The sequence below is a fragment of the Pterocles gutturalis genome, unplaced genomic scaffold (assembly GCF_000699245.1).
Source record: "Pterocles gutturalis isolate BGI_N339 unplaced genomic scaffold, ASM69924v1 scaffold7189, whole genome shotgun sequence".
Classification (NCBI taxonomy): Eukaryota; Metazoa; Chordata; class Aves; order Pterocliformes; family Pteroclidae; genus Pterocles; species Pterocles gutturalis.
The window spans coordinates 2,201-25,853 of record NW_010133095.1 but is presented as its reverse complement, the minus strand read 5'-3'; the positions used below and the strand labels follow the sequence as shown (position 1 = coordinate 25,853).

The window sequence follows — 23,653 nt, the reverse complement described above, 5'->3', positions numbered from 1 at the left end:
TCCAGCACTTCTCAGCTTTGAAGTGCTGACTGTTATTTGGATGTACGGACATGCTGTATCTCAAGTGAAGGTCAGCAGCCAGGATTAACTGATGATATAAGCAGAAGCGTGAAATTGGATAATCAAGAAACTGTGCTGAACAACAGACTTTTAAAATGTTAGCACTTTAAAACAATCAGATCTCAAGCAGGACCTGCCTCTAGTCTAGTCTAGTCTCATCCTAGTGAGAGTGGGAGCTGGTGCAGATGCACATACACAAGAAGAGTGTAAGGGAAGGTGTAAGAGACAGACAAATCAACCCTAGGACACGTGTTGCCTCCTGTCCCCACCCCCCAGTTCCTGTTAGCACTCCCGAGGGTGATATGCACATGTGAAATCACATGAGAGGACTCAGATTCACATCTGCACTAATCCACAGCTCCACCTCCCACCTATCAGCATCCCAGATGGGACAGCACCGCAGCCCTTGTCTGAGATTTTTAGGCATGACTGTCACACTAGCTGTAAAACCACTGAAAAACAAGACAGGCAAGTTTTAGGAAGCTCCTCCACAGAAATAGTAAGTAACAATTACAAGGGAGGTAGTCTAACTTTATCAATCACAAGAGTTTCACAATAAAGTTACAAGTTTGATTGTTAGTGATTTGTTCTCTGTCTTAAAATTCATTCAGCACTGAACAAAATAAAAGCTATTTAGCAATATATTTCACAGAACTAAATAGAAGCCTTAAAGGCATAATTTTTATTTTTTGCAGACCACTGCAGAAGAGCTGTAGAGGATCTTCAAATTAGCAGACAGAATTTGGGCTCCAAATACTATTACTCCTGACTTCTTCTTGACAGGCCCAGTCTCTTATACGTGCTGTATTGTCACATCAACATTAGTTTACCCTTACATAAAATTCTTCATGATTGCTAAATAAATCATAGAATCATAGAATGGTTTGGAAGGGACCTTAAAGATCATCTAGTTCCAATCCCCCTGACATGGGCAGGGACACCTTCCACTAGATAAATGATAAATCTAACACCACAGTTTAAAATACAGACACAGCCTATAACGTACAAAGATAACAGGCAAAGGGACACATCAATTCTGGTTTAGAAGGTCAAAGACCATTTAATATAAACACAGCTGTGAACATTTCTAACATGCTCTAGAATATCCTTAAGATAGTCAATCAAGCAACACTCCAAATAGCACTCATGGAACACACAGCACTAGGTTTAGGGAAAAAAAATACTTAAGTTTGTAAATAAATCTAAGTGTAGCTTAGTGATCTTTGAAGCAACATTTCTCCTAGATGAAATTCTGCAGCAGCAGAACTTTATCAATGTTTTTCATGCATTTGCAGCAAGAACAAAACCAAAACCTAACTTTGTATATCAGGCCTGCTGGGCTATTGTCACCTTTAGAGATAAACATGTGGGTTTTTTCCTTTTTGTACGTACATACATAGATAGGTGGATAGATGTGTGTGTACATAAATATATTTCTGTATATATATATATATATAAATATCTTTCATCATTTCAGACACTAGCAATTACTGACTTGAGATCATGCATGGAAGTCTGATGAATGGAGGGCTTTCCTTCTTGAAAACTTGGAGTTGTTTCTCTTTTGTTAGAAAGCATTACTATGACTTTTTAAACCAACTGACTCCTCATGTTTGCATTCCTGAGAACCTTCTACAATAGGAACTCTCTTGCTCCTATTTTTGCACAGACAAACATTAAAGAAAGAAACTTTAATCAGAAAAAAAAAGCATAGACAAGTTTAAGAGAGTTTTATTTGGAGGTTGATAAAGTAGTCCTGCTTACCTACGGGCCTTCCTGAACAATGTTTATTAGTAAACATACCTCTAAGGCTAATCAATTTATTTCCATTGAAATCAGAAAGAACTGGGAGTACATAAAGTGTCATACTGCACTCACAAGCCAACACTAGCTAGCCAATTGTGACAGGAGTACTCAGAAAGTATAAGAATTTCTGTTATGTGAACAAAAAGCAGTACTGAGTATCTTCACCTCTGAAGCAAGGATATTTGGGATCCGTTTAAGATCTTTTTTTAAAAGTCAAGCCCCTTCTATAATGTTAGTTTTGAATGTCAATAGCAAAACTAACTGTTACTTTAAAAATACCACATCAGGTAGGAATGTTCATACTCTGAGTCTTCATTGAATACTTTCGCTACTATGACAGCTAGGAATCTACAGGCAGACTCCAGAAGCTCCAAACATTAATAACGTTTGTATGCAACTGCCCTCCTGTCTTTTATTAACACTGAGCTGTAGCTGAATGTCACCAGCAAAGGGCTGTGTGGATCTCAGTTATCTGCTAAGCAGTCCTGGGAAGGGCACAGACCTGTTACAATTCACCTTTACTCTAGGGCTGAGAAGGTAATCTATGCCTCTCTTTATCAAGCATAGATGAGCTAATTCTGTTAAACGCCGTATGAAAAAGCAGCCCCCTCCACCTATTTCCTGCCCTACAAGAAGAGGAGCTTCCCTTCCCATAGAACTAATGAAGAGACATTCTGTAGAAGGCTGTCTCTCCTATTTTTCTACAGGATAGTATTAGAGCCTGCAATGATTAGGACCTAGATGTAACCTGATGCAATGTTTGTTTGATACAAAAAACAAAACAAAACAAAACCACTCAACCACAAGCACACATCACCAACATGAGCTTCCTATTCAACTTTAAAAAACATTCTCTCTCTTCTGTATTCAAAACAAATACGTATAACTGAAAATGCAGTAACTTCAGTTTAAAAAGCAAAATACAAACACTTCCTCCTGAACTTACTAAATACCAGCATGTTCCAACTCTGTGAAGTTTCCGAGGTAACTGACTAACAACCCTGAGGGCTTAACGTTAGAGCTTGCAGAGTCTTACAATGTTTAATTTACTGCTGTTGCTACGCCCAACTTTGGCCAGTGCATATGAGGAGACAAACACCATTTCAGGAGAGCAATGTCTAGTCCATAGAGGAAAATGCACATGCAGAATGGCAGATGCCATTCAAGCAGCTATCTGGAGTTATAGAGGTATCTAGCAAGTAATTTTTTATTCAAGTGTCATTTTTGTTGGCAGAACAAAGTATTAATATTGTCGGCCAGCTAATTAAGCAGGGGTGAATGTTACTTTTTATTCCTGTTCTATATTTACAGTTGCTTAGTCAGTTTTTTCTTCTGCCATTACCATTCTGAAGAAGAGACAGTCTCCAACTTATCAGAAACCAATTATAACATCTTTAGAAAGTCACTTTCCCAGTCTAAATTTCAAATTTGTAAAAAATTAATCAATAATTCTGATTCCAATATTAATAAGGTTTATATAAATGTGCAACTTTCAAGTCACTGTCTGCATCTCTCTCAGAACCATCTCCTTACCATAACAACAATGGTGCATGGAACAACATACTACAGAAGTATTTTACAGAGTACACTTTAAGAGCATTTAAAAATGTACATTACAATCAAAAAGGCAGAAAAAACTAAATCAGGAAATTTATTTGAATTAGGGAAAGCTCTGCTGCCAAAGCTGTTGCTAAATTTGGCTCTGAAAGTTCATCCTAGTTACAGAGTGTAGTTGCAGCCCAAGAGGCTAACAAAAACTTTCTCCTAGATGAATTCTTGGGAAGCAATCCAACTGAAGATGCTTTACTACCAAATGCAGACTAGAACGGGGCATACTCCATAAAGAATGGCTCATCTCATACAGGATTCATGCACCTCTAAATTAGGTATTGCAAAACCTAGCACAGTCACTGGCCTTCAGAGTGATATAAAACTTTCCGGGTGAGGCACCTGGAGATGCTTGAGAGTTCTGGGCTCTCCACACCATGCATGGGAGAGCCAAGCACCCCAGAGGAGCTACGCAAAAACCCCAGACATTAACCTGGCACTAGCTAGTAAGAAAAAATTAAAATAAAATAGCATTGACAGAGCAACAAAGATTGTCCAATACCCATCCTGCTCCACAGTCCACGTAGACTCAGAACTACGAGACCACAATCTGACAGTTCCCTCCCAGATGAAGGCACCAAAAAGGATGCTTTGGAGCTTGCTTTATTTTAATATCTGGAAAATGGAAGAAACAGTAGAGCTTAGGCTCACACTTAACAGTGTAGTATACAGCAGTAAGTTGCCCCTACCTGGGCAATCTCTACAGGGATTGATTGTTCCAAATAGCTAAACAATGGATTGGCTGTAAAAATCTTTTGATAGTTAAAAAAAGCTTAGTAGTAGTATGGACAATTTACTGCCTAATCATACAATTCCTGTCTAAAAAGACTCAGTGTGAAGCCGCTGAACTATACATAAAACCAATTGCTTACATAAGCTTAAGCACCCAAAAGGAAAAAGAAGGCAGCAACACAAAGAGAAATTTTACAAAGAATTTCTGGGTGATCCCAGAGCTACAGACCAGCAAGTCTTACTTTCACAGAGAGCAAACTGGCAGATACTACAATGGCGGAGAATATAAAAAGACTCACAGAAAATAAAAAAGATACACAGAGGAAGAACTGATGTGGCTCTTCAGGAGGGATGTCATGACATAAAGATCTATTGAGTTTTGTCAAGAGTCAGCCGCCATGCAGGTAGGCATAACCTAGCTGATACAATGCGTTCCTTCTGAAAAAAGCTCTTAAATTAGCAAAGCTCTCTGCAATAGGAGGAAGGACCTCCTGTGAATAAGTAACTAAACAGAAAATAGAAATCAAACAGTAAAATAAAAGTGATGGCTTTTTACAGTGGGTAGGTGTTACCAGCAAGCACCTCAAGGATCTGTTCTGCAGTCTGTGCTTTCTAACACATCCCTAATAGAAAGGAGCAATCAGTAAGATGTTTAGTTTGAATCATTTTGTATTGCCTGAAACTAAGCATTCCTCACCCGCCTCAAATCAAAGTTCTGCATGAGCCCATAACCACTAATAAATGCATGTGTTTATATAAAAATATGCTTCAAACTAAAGGTGCAGCCTGCTCACCCTTCTTACTAGCTGTGCAATAAGGACAGCAGAACCTGAGTCACCACTGAGCCAAGGGCAGATTGCAAGAGTGTAGGGATTTCCCTCGTTCTTCAGATTTATTTAACATTTGAACCCAAAGGAGTAGACTTGGGGTCTGAAATAAAATTTGCACTCTGGTACTTCATTGTGTTCTTAAATTTTTTTAAAAAAATATTTATAACATTGCATCATATGTTGGTTATTCACCAAATTCAAATTTTAGCTTCTGCTAACCTTACAGCTCTACCTAGGACACTGTACTATTATCCCTGTAAAAACCACGGCTTTCCAAACAGCTCAGCTGCGCTGGTCGTCATTGAAGTTTGCTATTCTGAATGTCTTTTAGCTCATGAACATCAGCATTTCTGAGAAGTAATTCCATTCCTGTTTTATCTTTTAACTAGTTAATTAACTGAGGAGAAATTGAAAGTGAAATATTAAAATCCTACCAATGAATATTTCTACAAAATAAATAGGAAAGAATATGGTAGAGAATGACGACACGAAACTATTAAGAAGCTAAGATGAAAGTAATTTAGATCTTTAAATATTTAAAACTACAGATAATTATTAGAAGTTGTTTATATTTGCTTTTAAAACTTGAAATACTCTTCTAGCTACCTTTTGTTAGCAAGTAGTATTAAATGTTAAATCAAGATCACACAGTTTATTCAGGCTCTGGAAACATTTGTACATCTCCAAAACAAATGCATGTAGGGATTGGTCTATGAAGATAACTGAGAGCTAGTTTATTTTTATAGACCGTTGCTAAAGCACTGGTGGACTAAAAATAAGTTCTGTCAAACAATGATACTGTATTCTCAATCTATAACAAACACTTTCCATAGATCATACAAATCAGGAGAGTGAAAATGAACTGTTAACTTTGAGAAATAATAAATAACAACTTGGTAAATATAAGATTCAGAAATGTCTAGAGCTGTTAAGACATTGGCAGGGGAGGCAGAGAAGGCATGAATGTTTTAAAAGCCTTTTTTTCAAATGATATACAGCATACACGTGGTGTTCACTACTTACAATTTTCTTTATTGGTTGTAGAAGGGTTTTTTTGTAGCAATCTTTGAGAGACTGTGTGCCCTCCATGAATTTTGACTCTCTAACTTTCAACTTGAGGGCTTTTATGAATAAGCCCATTTCATTTGCTCTGCTGTTCTGAAGCTCAGTGCTTATATGCCAAGTGTTGCTTTCTTGGGATATCAAACACTACCCTACAACAATCTCTACTGAACCATCTCTGCTTACATCTTAAATTAGTTCTCACTTATGATTTAACATTACTGAAGGAAGCCTCCTTTGGGCATTTTTCTTTAATGTGGCCAGTTTTACTATTTAAATTTTGAGAATGGCTTCTCTATAATGTTTCTGTTGTGCAGTTTTACCAGGTCACATGTGAGCACCCAAAATCCTGCATCTTAGCTGCATTAGATCTTTCTTACTCTTTGAACTATGAATTGTTGTCAAATTGAGCTTTCCTCTCTTGATGTGAATACTGATATTGCAGCTTACTGGTATAGATACATTTTTATGCCTTACTTTGGATTCACTCATGTTGGCTGTGTGTCCTCTCAACTCAAAATTTCCACCAGATTTCTAGATGGAAGTTCTCAAACACCGTTCTACTCCACCGGGTCTCAATGGCCTGAGGAGTTTTTAGCAGGGTATAAGGCAACAGCATCTTCATCTTTTCATTCCATGACAATTCTGTAATTTTGAAATTGTTCTCTCTCACTGCACGGGCAAATCCTGATTGCTTTGGGCTCTCCCCACCCCAAAACAAATTACACTTATTCAAAGACATGCATGAGATCTTTTCATTTAACATCCTTATCTAGCACCATGATGATTTTACTTTGTTCCTATTTTCTGCCCCAGGGATAATCTGTATCCTGTTCTTTACTGTAAATGGAGATATCTGTTGTACATGTCCTCAAAATATGCCCCTGCCTGTTCAAGTTTCTGTATTTCTCAGCTCCTGACAGTATTTTCCCCCAGACCTTTAAAAAAAAACATTATTCACTTTCTTTTCTAACATTCCCACTTCACTTTTGGACACAGGACACCAGCCCCTGTGTGTAGAGACTCCACTTCCTCCAAAAGAACCATTTCCTAGTCCCTCCTATCCAATTGCTTTAGATGAAGAATCTCTCAGGCACTCCTGCCTGCGCAGCCACAAACAGCTCAACACTTGTCTTTGTTTGTCAAATTGTAAACTCAGCAAGAAACACTAATCAGAGTGCACAACCCTCCAACTGGTACCAACATGTAATGCCATTTACAAGTCATCTACCAAAACTGGGAATGTGTTCAATTAAGAAAGAAAATAAGGGCTGCACAATTGTGCTCTCCCTCTCATAGACATCTAATTCTATCAGTGTCAGTAGACTTAGCTATTTCGTTGTTTTTTTACTAAATTTTTGCTGCAGTTCAGACTATACAGTGACAAATAAAGTGTGGATATGAAAATATACAATCTGCAGTTCTCTTGATAACATTTAGGTCACCTGGACAGAACATAATGCTTCATCAATGCAAAAACCAATCCTCTCAATGAATCAAAATCCACACTTAGGATTGGTTTCCAGAAAGGGAGAAAAAACCATCTGAAGATTGCACTGAATCCTCAAATTATTTGGAAATGGGAGCAAGGCAAGGTTTTTCCTTTGTTTCTAACTGTCTTAGTACAGTAACGGTATAGAAAAAAAAAAAAAGACATTAATTCTATGGCAATAGAACACTGAAAACACAAATATATTTTATATACTATTTTAAAATCATCCTTAACTACAAGTGATGACCAAAGCAAACTACAATTAAGAATTATATTTATGGAACACTCATAAGTCCATTAGTTACTTGAATGACCCTGGTAGCCCACAGCTATTTAAATACGGCTTTACTAACACAGAACGGCACAATGTATGCAATATACATTATAATGCAGTATGTGTACTGTGTAGATTTGCTAAATTCCTTACAGTTCAAGCAAGATAGGTCAGTTTTTCAGTTGTTCCTAACCATATTACCAGCTGCACACACTATTTGTGGCCATTTCACATCCATGGTCCACTAAACCCTTGTAGCCGTTGCTTTCCTTCTTCCTCCTTTGACAAGAAACAGAACTGAAATTCTTGTCTGCTAACACCAAATATATACTGCAGAAAGACAGACACATCTGCAGCTGAAGCTGCAACAAAGTTGAATGAAGGGAATCTATTCATTAAAACACTAGGAAAAAAAATATCTTTATTTTAAATAGTTTCTATGTACAACATAGAAACTTTATCAAGAGATAAAGAGACTAGACAGATTACCACTTTATATTGAGCCCTGTAACATGTGTTGAGCATCACCTGCCGGAGCTGTTAAAAAGCACTTAAAAGGCATCCATAAGATAGGCTAGATATTCTGAAAAGAACAGCATTCTGTGCCTTGTAGTCACTAGTTCCAGGCAGAATGCATCGTATTAGGAAATTCAGAAACACAAATAAGCCCCTCAATGTATTTTATGTCTATTAAAATTCCATTTCTTTCAAATTAAGTGGCTTTCCAGAATTAAATTGGTATAATTCTCATATGGAAGACCATTTTTATTTGAAGATCTTAAAAGCAAGATCTTATTTTGGCAGCAGCAGTGAAAACAAAGGGCACAGGCAAGCCTTGGAAAAAATGCCTCAGCTAAGACTGCCCAGCACTTCCTACTGTAACACCATCTCTTCAGTTCTTATAACTTTACCAAGCTATAATTGTTCAGACTAAAATTTTCCACACTGGACTTTTGCCAATTTTGAAAGACATTTTTCAGAGGTTTTTTTTTTTAGTTTCTTCCAAGAAAGAGACTAGGGAAAAATACACTGCTCTTTACAGATTAATGAATTCCACTGACCTTTCCAACAGCTTGAGAGCACTAGCACTTCAGAACTCGTGGGTCATCGAGTACATCTTTTTGCCAACCCTGGGAAAACCCTTCTGAACTCGGCCAAGTACAAGTGTTTGTACACACAGCTAATTTCTGTATGCAGAAGAGATTTAGATTTTAGCAGCTCACTGATCATCCTATCCAAACACTATGCAGGAGACAGAGAAGCCATGCATGGAGGACATAAAATGACTAGAGGCAGACTGAAAGATACACAAATGAAGAGCGAGCATTAAAGCAGAATCTATAAGTGCCACCTGGGCACAGAAACTGGGATAAAAGGTAGTAAAGAGTAAAGGCTGGCTGGTAAAGTTAAGAGGTGGAGAAGCAACAACAGGAGTTTCATCTAGGAGAAAATGCAGGAAGGAAAAAAGCCAAGTCCGCTCATTCCCCTGACAAACTGGAATGAAACCCAAAATTGCTGTCTAGCAGACAAATGGTGAGACTCAGTATCTCCAGAGCCATAAGTAATACATCCTATTTCCTTGTGGACCACAGAGAAGATAACTACATACCACCCTGTTAAAATAATACTCTTAATTCAAACTACAGAGGTCTGTTGGATTGGAAATTATCCATCTTGATAAAGAACATCTGTTTTTATCCAACATATTTTCAAAAAAAAAACCCCTACAAATTTACAAGTAAAAAAACAGAGTTAAAGAAAAATCAAAGGCTTCAAAACTAAGCACTGAAGGTCTTTGCAATTTTAATTAGGTTTTTCTTTGCATGGATTTTATGAGGAGTTTTTTAAGACACAATCACATACTACAACTTCCATGAAATCCTTGGGTTTTTTCCAGCAAACAGTGCTCCGAAAGTAAATTAGTGCAGTACATGAAAAGGAAATGTATTCTGCAGACCTTTGTTGCAGAATTTAGAAGATGTGCAATGGAGAAGGTAGGAGCTGAAGAACAAGAAAGATGATCCTACAGATGATGCAGTTAAATGCTGCACTTGAAAACTAGTTTTATCCCTGCTACCAATACAATCCTTCAGTGATGCCAGGAAATGGGGGTAACTACCCTAAGACCACAAGATACTGCCTATCTACAGAAATACTTTGCAGATGAAGTCAGGATATGTTCAGAATATGAAAGGCTATTAGAGATAGCAATGTCAGAAAAGGAATTGACTAGGTTAGTACTTCCGAATAAGCGTCAAAAATGGGTGGTTACATTTGTCTTCTTCCTATGACTCAGCTCATCCAATTAGAAAACACCATTATTTTCTCAGTCTGTTGCGAAATAAAATTATTTTGTAAAGAACTAAATGGAAAAATGCCATTCTTTGAATGTAACTGTCCATGTCTTAAAATTAACTTGATACAGTTTGTGGTCATCCTCTTTCAATGTCTTTGCCTATACACATGGAGTTCCAGGTGAGCAAGTAACTGACAAAGCTGGCATAAACTAGAGGCAGTTGGGGCAACATCAGGAACACAGTGGTTCAGATTACACAGTCATCACCCTTGTACCTTTTATAAACAAAGATTTCTGTCCGTTGAAGTTGCATCATGACCCAAGTGCAGCTCATAATCTTCTGCTACCTCTTTACTCTCTTAACTGCTTCACAGTCAGAGGCAAAACATCCTCACCCGCAACCCAATCAGAGAAGAACAAGTCAGTAATACTTATGAGACAAAACCACAGAAGACTAATATTCAGTTAGTCCTTACCTCATTTGGTGGAACTAAAGCAAAAGGCTGGATGACAGCTGCCAGTGGAATGCGAGCTTGTTTGGCCATATCTGATGATGATGGGAAGCAGTAGGTAGTACATCGGATGTAACGAGGGCTGGCATGGCCTAGAACACCCAACATAAAGACTGTTAAAGGGAACCCGCCTGTCTCAAACACAAACCATGAAAATCAAAACAACAACATAAAGCAACAAGCACATATGCTAAGTTAAACTCATGCTTTTTTTCCCCTCCTGTGCAAGCTTCCATCCACCTACCCACCTCTTTATGTCAGCCCGTTGCCTGTCCCTGTGGGTAAATCTTTCTTGCTGTTTGAGTTTAAAGCAGAGATGTAAACATATCAAGAAAACCCCCACAATTATTTGCAATATGAATCTCAATAGAGATTAGTTTGAAACATATCATATCTAAGATCTTAAAAGGAAATAATATGGACGAAATGCCCACTGGGAATGCCAACACTGGGAATGTAACAAAATGCTGCAGACGGATACCTACTGCCAAGACTGCTCTAATGACCTAGCTCTGATTCAGAAAATAGTATACCTGTGTTAACATCACCATGCTCATTTTATCTTGCAAAATATAGTGTGCTAAAATCACTACACCATTTCTTGTAGCACACTTAGCTCTGTTCCCTCAGTGAGAAACTGTTGTGCACTGCAGACAAGAGCACTGAAAAGCAACAGGAGTTCAGAAATTGGGTTCCTTATGCTCCTTTTTAACCACCAAGCTGCAGCTCTGCTCAGTTTCTTGAAATTAATTTGTTCATCAGAATTGCATTACCCCATTCTCAGACAATGCCAAAAAATCTTGATGTGTTTGTACATTTTATACAGCTTATCCAAGCACTGATAAATTAATGCTGGACTAAACTATACCATCAGTTTAATCTGCATCAAAATAACAAGTGTGCTGTCAAAAGCAGCACATGAAATATGGTACTTCCAGGCTTTAGGCAGAGGCAAAGGCAGAAACACTGGCCAAAGGAAAAAAATAAGTCAACTAGACAGCTTGCATTCTGCCCCTATAACTTGAACAGAATTGTCCAAAATGCGTGTCTTTTAACAGTGCTAGTCTCATTGCTTCTTCTAGTGTCTATCTTTTAAAATTTCAGAAGAATCCAAAGACGATTTTCAACTTGAAATTTAAAACCTTGAAAAATTTTAAGTTAAAAAGAAAAGTTGTCTCAACTATTCATATTATTTTAAAGGTCAAGAAGGGTAGAGGAGCTGAGGGCACAGTGGTCTCAAGGCATTCACTGGAATTAACCCAAGGTGTTAAGAATGCAACTCCCGCTTCTCCCCCCTGCATCCTCACTTCCCCCCCCCCCCTTTTTTTTTTCTTCTTTAAAAGGAGTTTCCCATTTCATGTCCAATTTAGAGTAAGAAGCATCATCTTCAGATGAGAAATTGAGAATTTAGTCTGTCTTTCTTACATTTTATTTCACCTAAAAAGACTCCCAAAGCAGTAACAAGGACAGTTACCTTGGTCTTGGATTATGCAGTCTGTGGTGACAAGAGGAGGAACCTGTCCTCTTGTGTTTGTAGCATAGATCTGCCCTCCCCTAGCAGCCTTGTCATTTTCAATTACTTGAATCTGATGAACAAGAAGCAAGAACAGTGTAAGAACGATAGGCCATGCATTCAGTTACATTCACAAATAGCTATGCTAACATCTACATCAACTAACACTACTAACATTGTCTTATACAGATGTGCTCTAAAGCTATTGCAATACAGGCTTCTGGGACGCTTAACAACTAGAAAACCATACGCACAGCTGAGCAGTGTAACTCATTTACAACTGCAGTTGCCTGTTGGAACTCAGGGGCAACACTACACATTGGGGTGGATAAGACCTACATACAGTGAACAAATGAGTTGTTTACAGTAAGTATATTGACTACTAGGAGGACAGACCTTTTCAAGGGAGGCTAGCCAGCAAATTGAGGAGAGTGATGGTGTAAATAGGTCCTTGTTACTGAATCTGTCCTTCCATTCTCCCGGATCAAACTGAAGAGCAAGGTTGCATCACCTTACTCAGATGCCATATATACCAGGTTATCTTTTGTATGACCATAGTTGTGCCAGCTGCTGTTCTTCATAAATGAATGCACAGAAAATTGATCAGATTGCAATGGTGGGAAGGATTAGCCGTCACTCCTCCTGATTAAGCTCCATGCACAGAGTGGTTAAGAAATAGACAATAATCTACATAGTGTATCACCTTCCTAGCTGAGCTATATTTCAGCACTGCCATTTACAAAGCAGCAATTTAAGCTCTCGAGAAAAGCCTTGTTGGCCATTAGGTAGTATTTCAACACTGGAGCTCAGGGTTTTCATTCTCTAGGACAGACTATCATGTTGTGAGCTTCCTCCTAGAAAGAAAGTAAAGGAGAGGAATCACAGAAAGCTTCTATTAAAGTGAGGCAGCTCTGATCACATACAGATGTACTCTGGTTGAAGCCTAGTTTACAGCAATTTACAATATAATGTCATGAAATGCTCATGAAGCTGGCTTTACTACTGAACAAATTCTGTTCCCATATGCTGCCTCCCCTGTCACTTCCCTCGCTTCTGTTTAAGTCTGATACTTTTTGGGACATAACTGAAGTTATATAAAGCTGTATTTTGTCCCACACCATAAACCATATCACTGAGATGATGCCATTATTCCCCCTCTTCCCTCAAAGAAACTATCTTTTCAGCAGTCTGTTTTGGAGTGCAGCCAAACAGCTGTAAGAGGCAAGAGGAATGAGGGAGGGAATTTCTGAAACTGGCTTTGCCACGGCTGCTGGTGTCCCATAGAATTGTATCTTTACACTGCATATGAATTTCTAATAATAGCTAGGGAAGTTCAGAAGCCTCTGCTGGAAAGCAAACAGAGAAGAAAAACAGAATTAGTCACATCAAGTCTATTGATCATTGTCCAAGAGGTATTTCCTAACACACTGGAAATAATCTGAGGCCTGTAAATTTTTTTTTCCTATAAAGTTTTTGCATTGCAATTTAAATATACAATACACTCCTCAGAGAGCTTGTTATATCCTCTGCTTGATTACTTTTCCTTGCCTCCTTGGCTTGTATATTTATTGCTAACTCTTGCATTAGAAGAAAAAAGGTTTTGCTCTAAAAAGGCCCACTGGCTGAAGAAAGCAAACCACTTTCAGACTTAGCTCTGCAAAGGATCAATGTACCATGGTGTTCTGCCGCTAACTGACCTAAATACATCATAGTTCTTGGAAATAATTGTTGACAAAGCCCAGATGCTAGTTTTCAGAGACATTGTCAGAGCACATATCAACCTCTAACATATATAAGAAAATATAAATCAACAATGGCTACAGATAAGAAGTAAATTTATCTGGCAACACTACTGTAATTATATAATGTAAATATAACACAAGAAATACACATGGTCATATTTATTCCTCATTCTGAATTAGCTTTTTGCCCTTTACAGATGTTGACCCAGATCATGTTTCTTTTAAACATGTCATTTTGATCCTCTCTGTGCCGCTTAAACAAGCCTTTTAACCTATTTTAACATCGCTGTCATAGTCAAGGCTGTTTATTCTACATGCGTAATTGAAACAAGACATCAGCCCATGCTTTCATGCCAGACCTCCTTCTCTGCCCTCTTCCCCCCCCTTTTTTTTCAAATTAGACAAGACCATTTTATTCTTTTTATGTAAAAAGCACCATACTGAAACATTAGGAATGACTGACCTATTAAAGGCATTTGTTAATTGTACCGACCGACACTTGCTTCATTTTTTTTACACAATGGTTTTCAGTTACATTTAACTTGAAAATTGCCTTTAACAGAGGCAATTGCAGATGTTATGTTAACCTCTAAGTGATTATCAACAAGCATTTTTCCAAAATTTTGGGGGTTTTACATCAAAACCATCACTGGATAAAACAAATAATCTCTTCTAGAAGGACAAAATAATACCCCAATTTAAGGAAGCAGGGCTGCCCCCTACTAGACAGTGGCAGGCTTTTACACAAATGGTTTTCCCACATCTCAGTGGAACACAAATTCTTTCCTGCACAGCAATACTGCTTCAGCACAGAAGTGGAAGGTTCCTCCACCCAGACTAGCTTACAGCGTGGTGGTTAGTACCTTTTTCTAAATAGAAAGTTCTATGTCAAAGCTGAAAGACACAGCCTGCTTCAATAATCCCAACTCTTTTTTGCATGTAATTCAGAAACTGCAAAAATTGGAACATACCTTGCGAACCAAGCCAAGTAACTTACATTTTATGTTACAGAAACAAATCAACTAAAATAAATACAATATTAGCACAGTCATTCCTTTATCTTGAATGCAGCAGAAATTTACTCTCATAAAAAAATCAGTGCCACATTACTTACTGGGCTTGGAATAGAGTCAGGATCAAGTTTCTTCTGCTGTGGACCTACGAGCTGTGCTGGACCCCCAGGAAAAGCACCAGGATAAGACAGCTGAGACCCCGCCATCTGAGGACCATAGCTTGCTGCAGAGTTACAAATGACAATTTATTTAAAGTATTTATGTTATCCATTTTTAACATCAGCTTCTGCTATACAGTTCACTCTTACTCAGCTAAATGCAACTTCTTCCCTTCTGTTTTCAACAAGTAAAAGAAATTCATTATTTTGGCTCACGCAGTCTGTGTTTTAAAGGTAAGCATAAACTACGTGTGACAACTTTGGCTCCACAGGTTTTCAGGTATATGCCAAGTAGGACGGTGAGCAGAGATTATCACAGCTATTCAAACCAGGCCATTACTGTAGTGATAATCTCTACTGTAACATCAGTCAACGCACACGGGTCTAGTTAGCTGGATTTCTTAATTGTTAAAATAAATTTTACTCACCTATGTCAGGTGAAATAAAGTATGTTCTTTGTATTCTGTTACAATTCTTCATTGCTACAGTACAGCATTTTTGAAAGCTGCCTATGACAGATAGAACTACAAGATGGAGAGCAACCTATACCTTTACAGAGTATAAGACAAACTCCTTTGTGTAGTATGTTGTGCCTTTACCCATTACTAACCAAATAATTCTGTTCCAGACCCAAATTAACTTCCTTTTTCTTGTTACATTGACAACAGAGTGCTAAACTTTTGAGCAAAAGCATAGCCTGCCTTGAATGTACTGATTTACAATGCAAATCTTTCCATTCTACAGAAAGAGGATTTCATTTTCATTTTGCCAAGCAGAACATCAACCATGAATGATCACAGTTCCACCAGTGATACTCAACGCATGTTTTATTTTCAATTACATAACAAACGTCCTTTCTTACCTTGCTGAGGATGATATCCAGGTCCTGGAGGCTGTCCTGAAAGCTGTTGCAAGTTAGGATTTGGGGGGACAGATCCAGGGATCCCATCTTGTCTGGCATTAGGAGGCAATGATGGTTGAGCACAAAGGCCATTAACATTATTTGCTGGTGGAGGAACCCGTGATCCAGGTGGTAAAGCAATTTGCTGCTGGGTGGGTGGTGGTAGCTGTGAACCCTGAAAAGATGCTGGATGCCCAGAAGACATGCAAGAGCTCGAAGCAGTGCCAGGACCTGAACAAGAAACTGTACATCAGCTGAGTCAAAAATAATAACCTACTAACTCTGTGTGGAAGGTGTTCTATTTTTGCTCAACACATTTGCAACACATAGCCAATACTGTATCTCATACTGACAATGCTGCATTACGGGGATTCTGGATGCCTGTTCACATAACAAATCTGACCTTGTAGTTTAAGTCTGAACTGATTCAGACATTAGACTTTATTTCTCTTGGCTCTATTTTCAATAAAACCCTTCAGCTGAGGTAGATGGGGCAAGAGAGAGGGAGGCCAGCCTTTGACAATTCTTGATTAGAATACATATAAATCACTATTTGCTTTTGAAATAATATTTAATTTCATAATGTGAAACAACATTCTTTTGCTTAATAATCGATTTCTCTTATGTGGCATGTTTTTATTAGTTTGCTGTTGGCATTTCACCATGACAAGTTCAATGGAAAATAAATCCATTTTAACTGGTTTACAACCATCTTCTGGTTTTGATGCTAAAAGATGAAACATGTGGGAATTATTTTGTACAAACTGGTGAGGAATAGTTTGTTGTTTATAAGATCCAGATTTCAATTAGAATTAAGAGGACCCTGGAAACGGGGGTTTTTTGAGACTTACAATCTAAATACTTTTTACGTTACAAAACCTACATTTTTAACCAAATTTCTCCCCAAAGACCTACGGCAAAATAATTTTCAAGAAAGCTAAAAGAAATAATCAAAGTTTGGAGCAAGAGGACCAGTGTGTTTATATATAAATATTGAAATGCATCTTCTGCCAGACATGTTAACTGAAAAGAAAAATTCACATGCAACCCAAAAGATCAGGTTCTCACCTGATATAAACAAACATCACTCCAGTAGCTCTACAAGCTGTGAATTTCAGCAGTCTCTCAAGTTACACCAATTTAGACTTACGGCTAAGGAAAAATCAGAAGAACAAAACCCAACACAGAGGCAGAGTTGTAAAGAACCCATGTCTTCAGTGGTCTAAAGAGTATCTCAACCTTACAGCATGTAACATGATAAGCAAGAACATTATATTTTACATACTTATTGCTGAAGGGAATATAATGAAGGCAGGAAGCAAAAAAAAATTGCTCTAAATAATATGAGTTGCTATATATGAAGTGCTGTAGAGATGCCGGGCCACACTTCATCCTGTATAAAAAGGTCTGAGTTAATTGTGCACTTGCAGTTCAGTACCTCAAGGCTGAATTTGCTTCTAAATTAATTTATCAGGTGAAAAAGGTTTAAGTTTTCACAAACAATTGTACCAACATAAGGTCAGACCCATATTAGCAACTTGTAAAGTCAGGGGAGGAACAGTGATATAATATCAGTGTAGCCTGAACTGAAAAGTTCATCTTTACACATACCTTACAAAGGTACCAACCACAAAAGTGATCTTCATTTAAAAATTCATCCTCCTAATCACACTGGCCTCAGCAAAACAAGATGCTAACTAAATTCAACTCCTTTTCAATGAAATGGTAAATTTCACCAGGAAATAGTCAGGAAAAGTAGATATAACCAAAGAGAAGATTAGTGATGGGAAGTAATTTACCTCCTGGCTTAGGTTTAAGATGTTTTAACATCAAAATAAATGCAGAAAAATTTAGATTAAAAACTAAACTATAAGATTTGGACAAAAAAAAGGTTTCAAAACAGAGAGAAACTAAAAAGCTGAGAAAAATTAAACACTTCTGCGTATTATTGTTCACACCTTGGCTGTTACTGACAGGCTCACCAAATAATTTAAGAAATGACTGATGAGATAGCTCACTTTTATGGAAGGTTCATCGAACATCAATTCATAATTAACCTAAGAATACTGATTTAAGGAATAGGATGAGATTAAAAAAAACATAAGAAATTGAGCAAATTATATTGGTCAAAGACTTCATTTTCTGTTTATATAGAAGTTATAGTCTTAATAGCTTTAACTGAGAAGTCGTCAATCAGACAGATCAGATAAAACTGATTACCATAGCTATTTATCTGCATGCTGTTGAGCTGGTTCGCAAGTTGTGTTGCAGATGAAGCGGATGCAGTATTTGGGTAGGCTGGTTGTGACTGATGACTGTAGGGAGGATAGGAAGCTCCTGTATTGCTTGGAGGTGGAGGGCCTTGAAACCTAAAGGGAAAAATTAGTGCAGTTATACAATAAATTATGTCAACCAACTATAATTCTAGAAGGTCTCATACCTTCTCAAGGGTGGTGCTGGAACAATTAATTAGGACAAACTCTTAAGAGAGTTTGTTCACATTCTGCTCAGAAAACATTCTTGTATTAAAATAGTCTTGAAGCTGAGAGAATGCACAACCAGAATGTTTTAAAAAAGAAAAAAAAGAAGACAGTGCATGTTTGCTTGCATGCTTCTTAGAAACAAAGAAGAACAAGTATGCCATGGCAAAGAGAGAGTGGTAAGAACAATATGAAAGCTTGAAGATCAAGAAACACAAGCTTCTGAACATATTGCATCACTCCATCCTGCTTCCATGCTTATAAACAAAGATTCCCTATCAGGAAAGGGTGAAGAAGATTAGAAGAAAAATCTGTGAAGAGAGAAAAATGAAGTGATAAACTGTTAAGGAGTCCCCTGTAGTAAAGGAAAAAAGAAGACGCAGGTGGAGAAAAACTGCTTCATGGTTAACAGATAGAGAAAAACATTAATGCAAGAAAAAGAACTAAGAAAAGAACAAGGTAACACACATGTGGCTTTTGAAGATATTTTTCTAACAGACTATTTCACTCTGGAAAAATAAGATCTCAGGCTATCTCGCAAAGAAGATCTACACTGATTTTTCTACAACCACTTCTAAAACTGAGGAGGGTCTTAGCTAAATCAAGAGAAGCAGAATTAATTTTCCTTGAAATTTTGATGTGGAAATTTCCTGGCCTAAAACAACAGCTCTCAGCAATTTGGGAATAAAACAAGATCAGGTAAAAAACAGATGTGCAGCTGTCAGGGCAATGACTGGAAGCCAGGAAAGAGAATCAGTATTTTGCTGGGTTGGTCACATCGATTTGACTCTTTACCTTGTGTTTTCTTTCCTTTTTTTTTTTTTTTACATCTGCAGGACAACAACTGCTTCTCCCTATGCATTAGTACACTGTCTTTTAGAATTGATCACCAGTCTCTTTGGATCGTCTTTACACAGTGATAACACGCAGACAACAAACAGGTTTCTCTGTTTTGATGCCTAATAAAAGACATACATGGCTTTACTTGAACACAAAAAACTATACAACAACTAAAAACCACAGAAGCAGATTAAAACTTGAACCAACGAAAACAAGAACGTTGTTAAATGGTGTCAAGTTCACTAAAACTAAAAGAGCTATAGGAACACAAACTCTAATTTTGCCGCTCCTGGGAGGTGAGCAAAATAATTAACATTTGACAGAATTACATAAAAGAGCTAAGCATTATTTACCCACTTATAACTGCCTGCAATACAACCACTGTAAAAAAAGGTTGTTTATCCCCTTGTACCATAATTTTACCAAGATTTCTTTTTACAGCTTCCACCTGTTCCTATTTTCTCCCTTTCCCACTCCTGTCTCCTTCACTTCTTCCTTTAAGCTCTGGAAGCAGGACAGCAGCCCTTCAAATTGGCTATGAAGAGCCTAGCTCAGACCTAAGCAGAAGAGTAGCAGTCATCCACCTGAGAATGGAAACTACATTGTAAAATTTCTTTAAAGTCCTCTATGGAGCCTTGGCTATGATTCCTGAACAATAAGGCAAAGAACATCCTAACAAGGTGGGGAGGGAAGGGGGGGAACTACAGATATAGGGGCATGCACCAGCTTCTAGTCAAAACTCACTGGCAGCTATTAATTTTTAAATAACAACCTCTTGTTACTTCACAACAAAGGAGAGTTAAGACATCAGAAAATGAACCAAAAAAAACCAAAAGCAACTTCTATATCAAACAGCACTTGTAACACCTTACTTCTTCTGTTTTCATGCTGCTTTGAAAGAACAGGTCGAAGATCAAGCAGAAAGAATAATTAAAAATAAAACAAATAACTCACGATAAAGACCTGACTTGCTGTAAAATGGAACTTGATGAGATTACAGATCACACTGTATGACCTGTCAGTTTAACATCATAGGGAACTAAACTAGAAGATCCAGTTCAGAATTGGAATAGGTCAGAACTGCTGAAGATAAAAGGGATGCCACACTTAAATGTCAGTGAAGCAGCTAAAGAGAGGAAACAGAAGTCAAATAGCTTAGATCTCATGTATTAATTCTTGAAAGTCACCTATGTGTCTGTTGCCCTGGTGTACTGGGCCCATTTTGGAAGTTGGTCTGGCTGAACTGATGTGTACCAGGTGGTGGAGGCCCAACCGGAGCTGAAGATCCTAAAGGCACAGTTGATTTCGACATACCTGCAAAAGAAGAAGTACTTTTATGTAAGAATCCTGTAAGTAAGCACAAGATCGCCAAGAAATATGAGTGTACAGCCCTGCTCTAGCGATAAGAATACCGGCTCTAGGTGGCCTTGCGTGAGCAGAGAGGTTAGACCAGATGACCTCCAGATGTCCCTTCCAACCTCAGTCATTCTGTCATTCCATAAGAAAGGACAGATTTCTTGTCAGCTATGGAAGCAGATATGGAAAAGAACAGATAGTAAAAAGGAAGCAAATAGTAGTTGGTAACTTTCCAGCAAAAGAACCCAAGAGGGACTGTAGGAAACAAGAATGAACAAACAGACCCTTCAATTCAACCTGGCATTCTGGAAGCTCCCTGTCACTCCGTTATCTTTATAGGGAGAAGCAAGAGATCCCTTTGATTTTGGAGACCACAGTCAGAAAGAAAACCTGGAACAACTTTAAAAAAAAGAAGCCTTCATAGGTACAACCTGCAAACCTGTGCTAAAGACAGTTCTTATTTCAGATCTAGAACAGCGACTGGGAGAGACTACAATTTATGTGAACAGCAGTGATGAATAAACAGCTTTTCAATCTGTATTTCTTGAATTATTTTCCTTTAAATTACTCTACCACCAAGAAGTTGTTTGATACCAAAACTGATTTTTTTTTTCCCCAAGTATTCTAACAAGCCAATTACCAGAATTTGTTCTATCTTCTGACTGTATTCAGCACTGGATTATGGTAACACAACTCCTGCTGTCTTTAATAAGAACTTTTACAGCATCTGGGTAAAACTACTTACTTCTTCTATTTTCATGATGCCACAAAAATCAAGGACACCACAGAATATTCTAAAAAACTCAGATACCTGGATCCTTAGTTCTGTCATTATCCTACTCCACCATCTCAAATACAAAATTTAATGTAACTTCTTATAATCTGTGTGTTACTAAAAATTTTAACAAATGCATTTTTTTAGATGCCTTAGAGAATAATTCAGACATTTTCACTATTTTAACTAATTTTCCTTGGTGACATCAGGCAAAATACTGAGATGGTCCATCTTCCTACCTCCTGATCTTGGCTATGTATATTACCACACTTAGAGAGGGAAGAGGATACCTTACTCTCCAGATATTTTCCACAGCCCCAATTTACTAGTCTAGCACACCTACTTTGATTTTACTAAAATTAGATCAGCATGACCTACAGCAAAATGGGCTTCAATTCCATGCTCTCAACTTTTTTTCTTAAGCTTCAGTCACCATATATTCACATATTATACATTTAAAGATCTGAAGACACGTATCAGTAAGTTAAAATTAATGAAAAGCAAAGAAGAGACAATGATAGCCATATTTATCTGTTGGATGTCAATCTTAGCATGATTATGTTGGTAGAAACAAAGTGAATATCCCATTTGCTTGTAATTTGCTTGCACCCAAGGTGCCCTTCCTCATAGAAAGTAATTGTCTCCTGAGCAGTTAGAAAGCAGATGGGCTCACCCAGCAAGCAAGCTTCAGTGGGAGAACACCAACTCATGCTCACAGGCAAGTTTGTGCTCAAGAATTAGTATGACAGGGATCTTATTGTGAAGAATATAATCCATTTCTGAGAGCCTGCTTGCCATTAACACATAAATTGAGAAACATTTCTCTGTTCCCAGAAATTGCTCCTTTTGTATTTGTCTGTATTAGGTATTACCCATAATTCAGCATTAAGTACTCGTGCTTATTGCTTCCTGGACAACGGAGTGCACACGAAGGTCAGATACCCACTACCATACATCTTACAGCAACACCTGAGCACCAGCAATAATCTTGTTGGAGTAGCGGTGTAAAACTGAGCATTTTGCAAGCAAATGAGTAAGAAAGAGATGCAAAATGCCTTCATAGACAAGTAGATTCTGAAAACACATTTTAAGCCAACTTCATACCTGGTTGAGGTGCCGAGTACGATGAGTTAGGGTCGCCGTAATGCCCATAATGAAGTGAAGAATTAGGTGGTCCAAAACCTGCAGAAAAGCCTCCTATTCCTGGCTGGGATTGGGAATATGGAGGAGTTGCAACGTAACCTTGTTGACTCATGATGGCAATATTCTCATTCCAAGTATTGGGTGCTCTTCAACAATCTGCAAAGGAGAAAGTAACACCTGCTACTATTCTACACTCTTCGTGCATTTTAAAAGGCTGTGAACTGTGTTCCCAAAAAGACAAAAGACACATCTGAGGGCAAAAAAGAACCTGGAAGTCAGTGGAAAATAGTGGTTTGGCTTGCTTACTTTTAGTTTCCTCAGCACTACCACATACTGCACGAATTTAAACAAATCACTGATGTTATCAAAATGAGATTCACCTCTCCCAGGTCCATGGAAAGAAAAACTGTAAGTGATGGATGTGTAGGTGGAAAAAAAAAACTCAAAGGAAAGTCTCAAACTGTTCTCTTTACTGGGAAAACCTAGACTTCTACTATACATGAAAAATACACTGCGACTCCTGCTCCCCAAATACCTGACATCCCAACGAACATACTGAAAAATCAGGAAGAGTCGAGTGACCAGAGTCTGAAACTCCTCTAGCAAAATCCTACCCCTGTCCTAGCACACTGTTTTTAGAGGAGGTGTGGAACATGGCACCAGCTTTTCATCAAACCCTCTATAACAGCCCCATTCCAAGCAAGTGAGGGAAGATTCCTTGCTTTTGATGCTGGTGAAACAGAGAATAAAGTAAAGGAGAGAGAGAGGCTATTTCCAGCTGTTGTCTGCATTTCTGGCCCAGGCCTGAGCAGCCTTTTTACTACAGGACCCCACAGAGTGCCGAAATGGAGCACAAGGTATTGCACAAGTGAGAAGCTGTTCTCTGAAGCAGTATGCCCTCAACAGTACCATACGTTGTCCTTGCTATTATGAGGGATCTTTTCCCCAAGCTTCCACATCTTGATTCTTTTGCTGTTTAAGAAAGAAAGAAAGAAAGAACGAACCCAGACCAACAGAATTTGATTAAAAACAATCCAGAAAAAGTTTTCCAATGATGAAA

At 38.0% G+C, this 23,653-nt stretch overlaps 1 protein-coding gene across 1 annotated transcript in view; it reads right to left on the bottom strand.

Moving 5' to 3' along the window:
- The window catches only part of SEC24D (SEC24 family member D), a 48,997-nt gene extending 26,248 nt beyond the window's left edge, over nucleotides 1-22,749 (bottom strand). Inside the window, exons 1-7 of the mRNA XM_010081083.1 lie at nucleotides 22,555-22,749; nucleotides 20,507-20,633; nucleotides 18,220-18,368; nucleotides 15,961-16,230; nucleotides 15,042-15,163; nucleotides 12,147-12,258; nucleotides 10,637-10,764 (exon numbers count right to left, since the gene is read on the bottom strand). Of these exons, the coding sequence (XP_010079385.1) occupies nucleotides 10,637-10,764; nucleotides 12,147-12,258; nucleotides 15,042-15,163; nucleotides 15,961-16,230; nucleotides 18,220-18,368; nucleotides 20,507-20,633; nucleotides 22,555-22,705 (1,059 nt within the window). The 5' untranslated portion in view covers nucleotides 22,706-22,749. The remainder of the gene's footprint in view (nucleotides 1-10,636; nucleotides 10,765-12,146; nucleotides 12,259-15,041; nucleotides 15,164-15,960; nucleotides 16,231-18,219; nucleotides 18,369-20,506; nucleotides 20,634-22,554) is intronic.
- Between the last annotated feature and the right edge of the window lie 904 nt (nucleotides 22,750-23,653).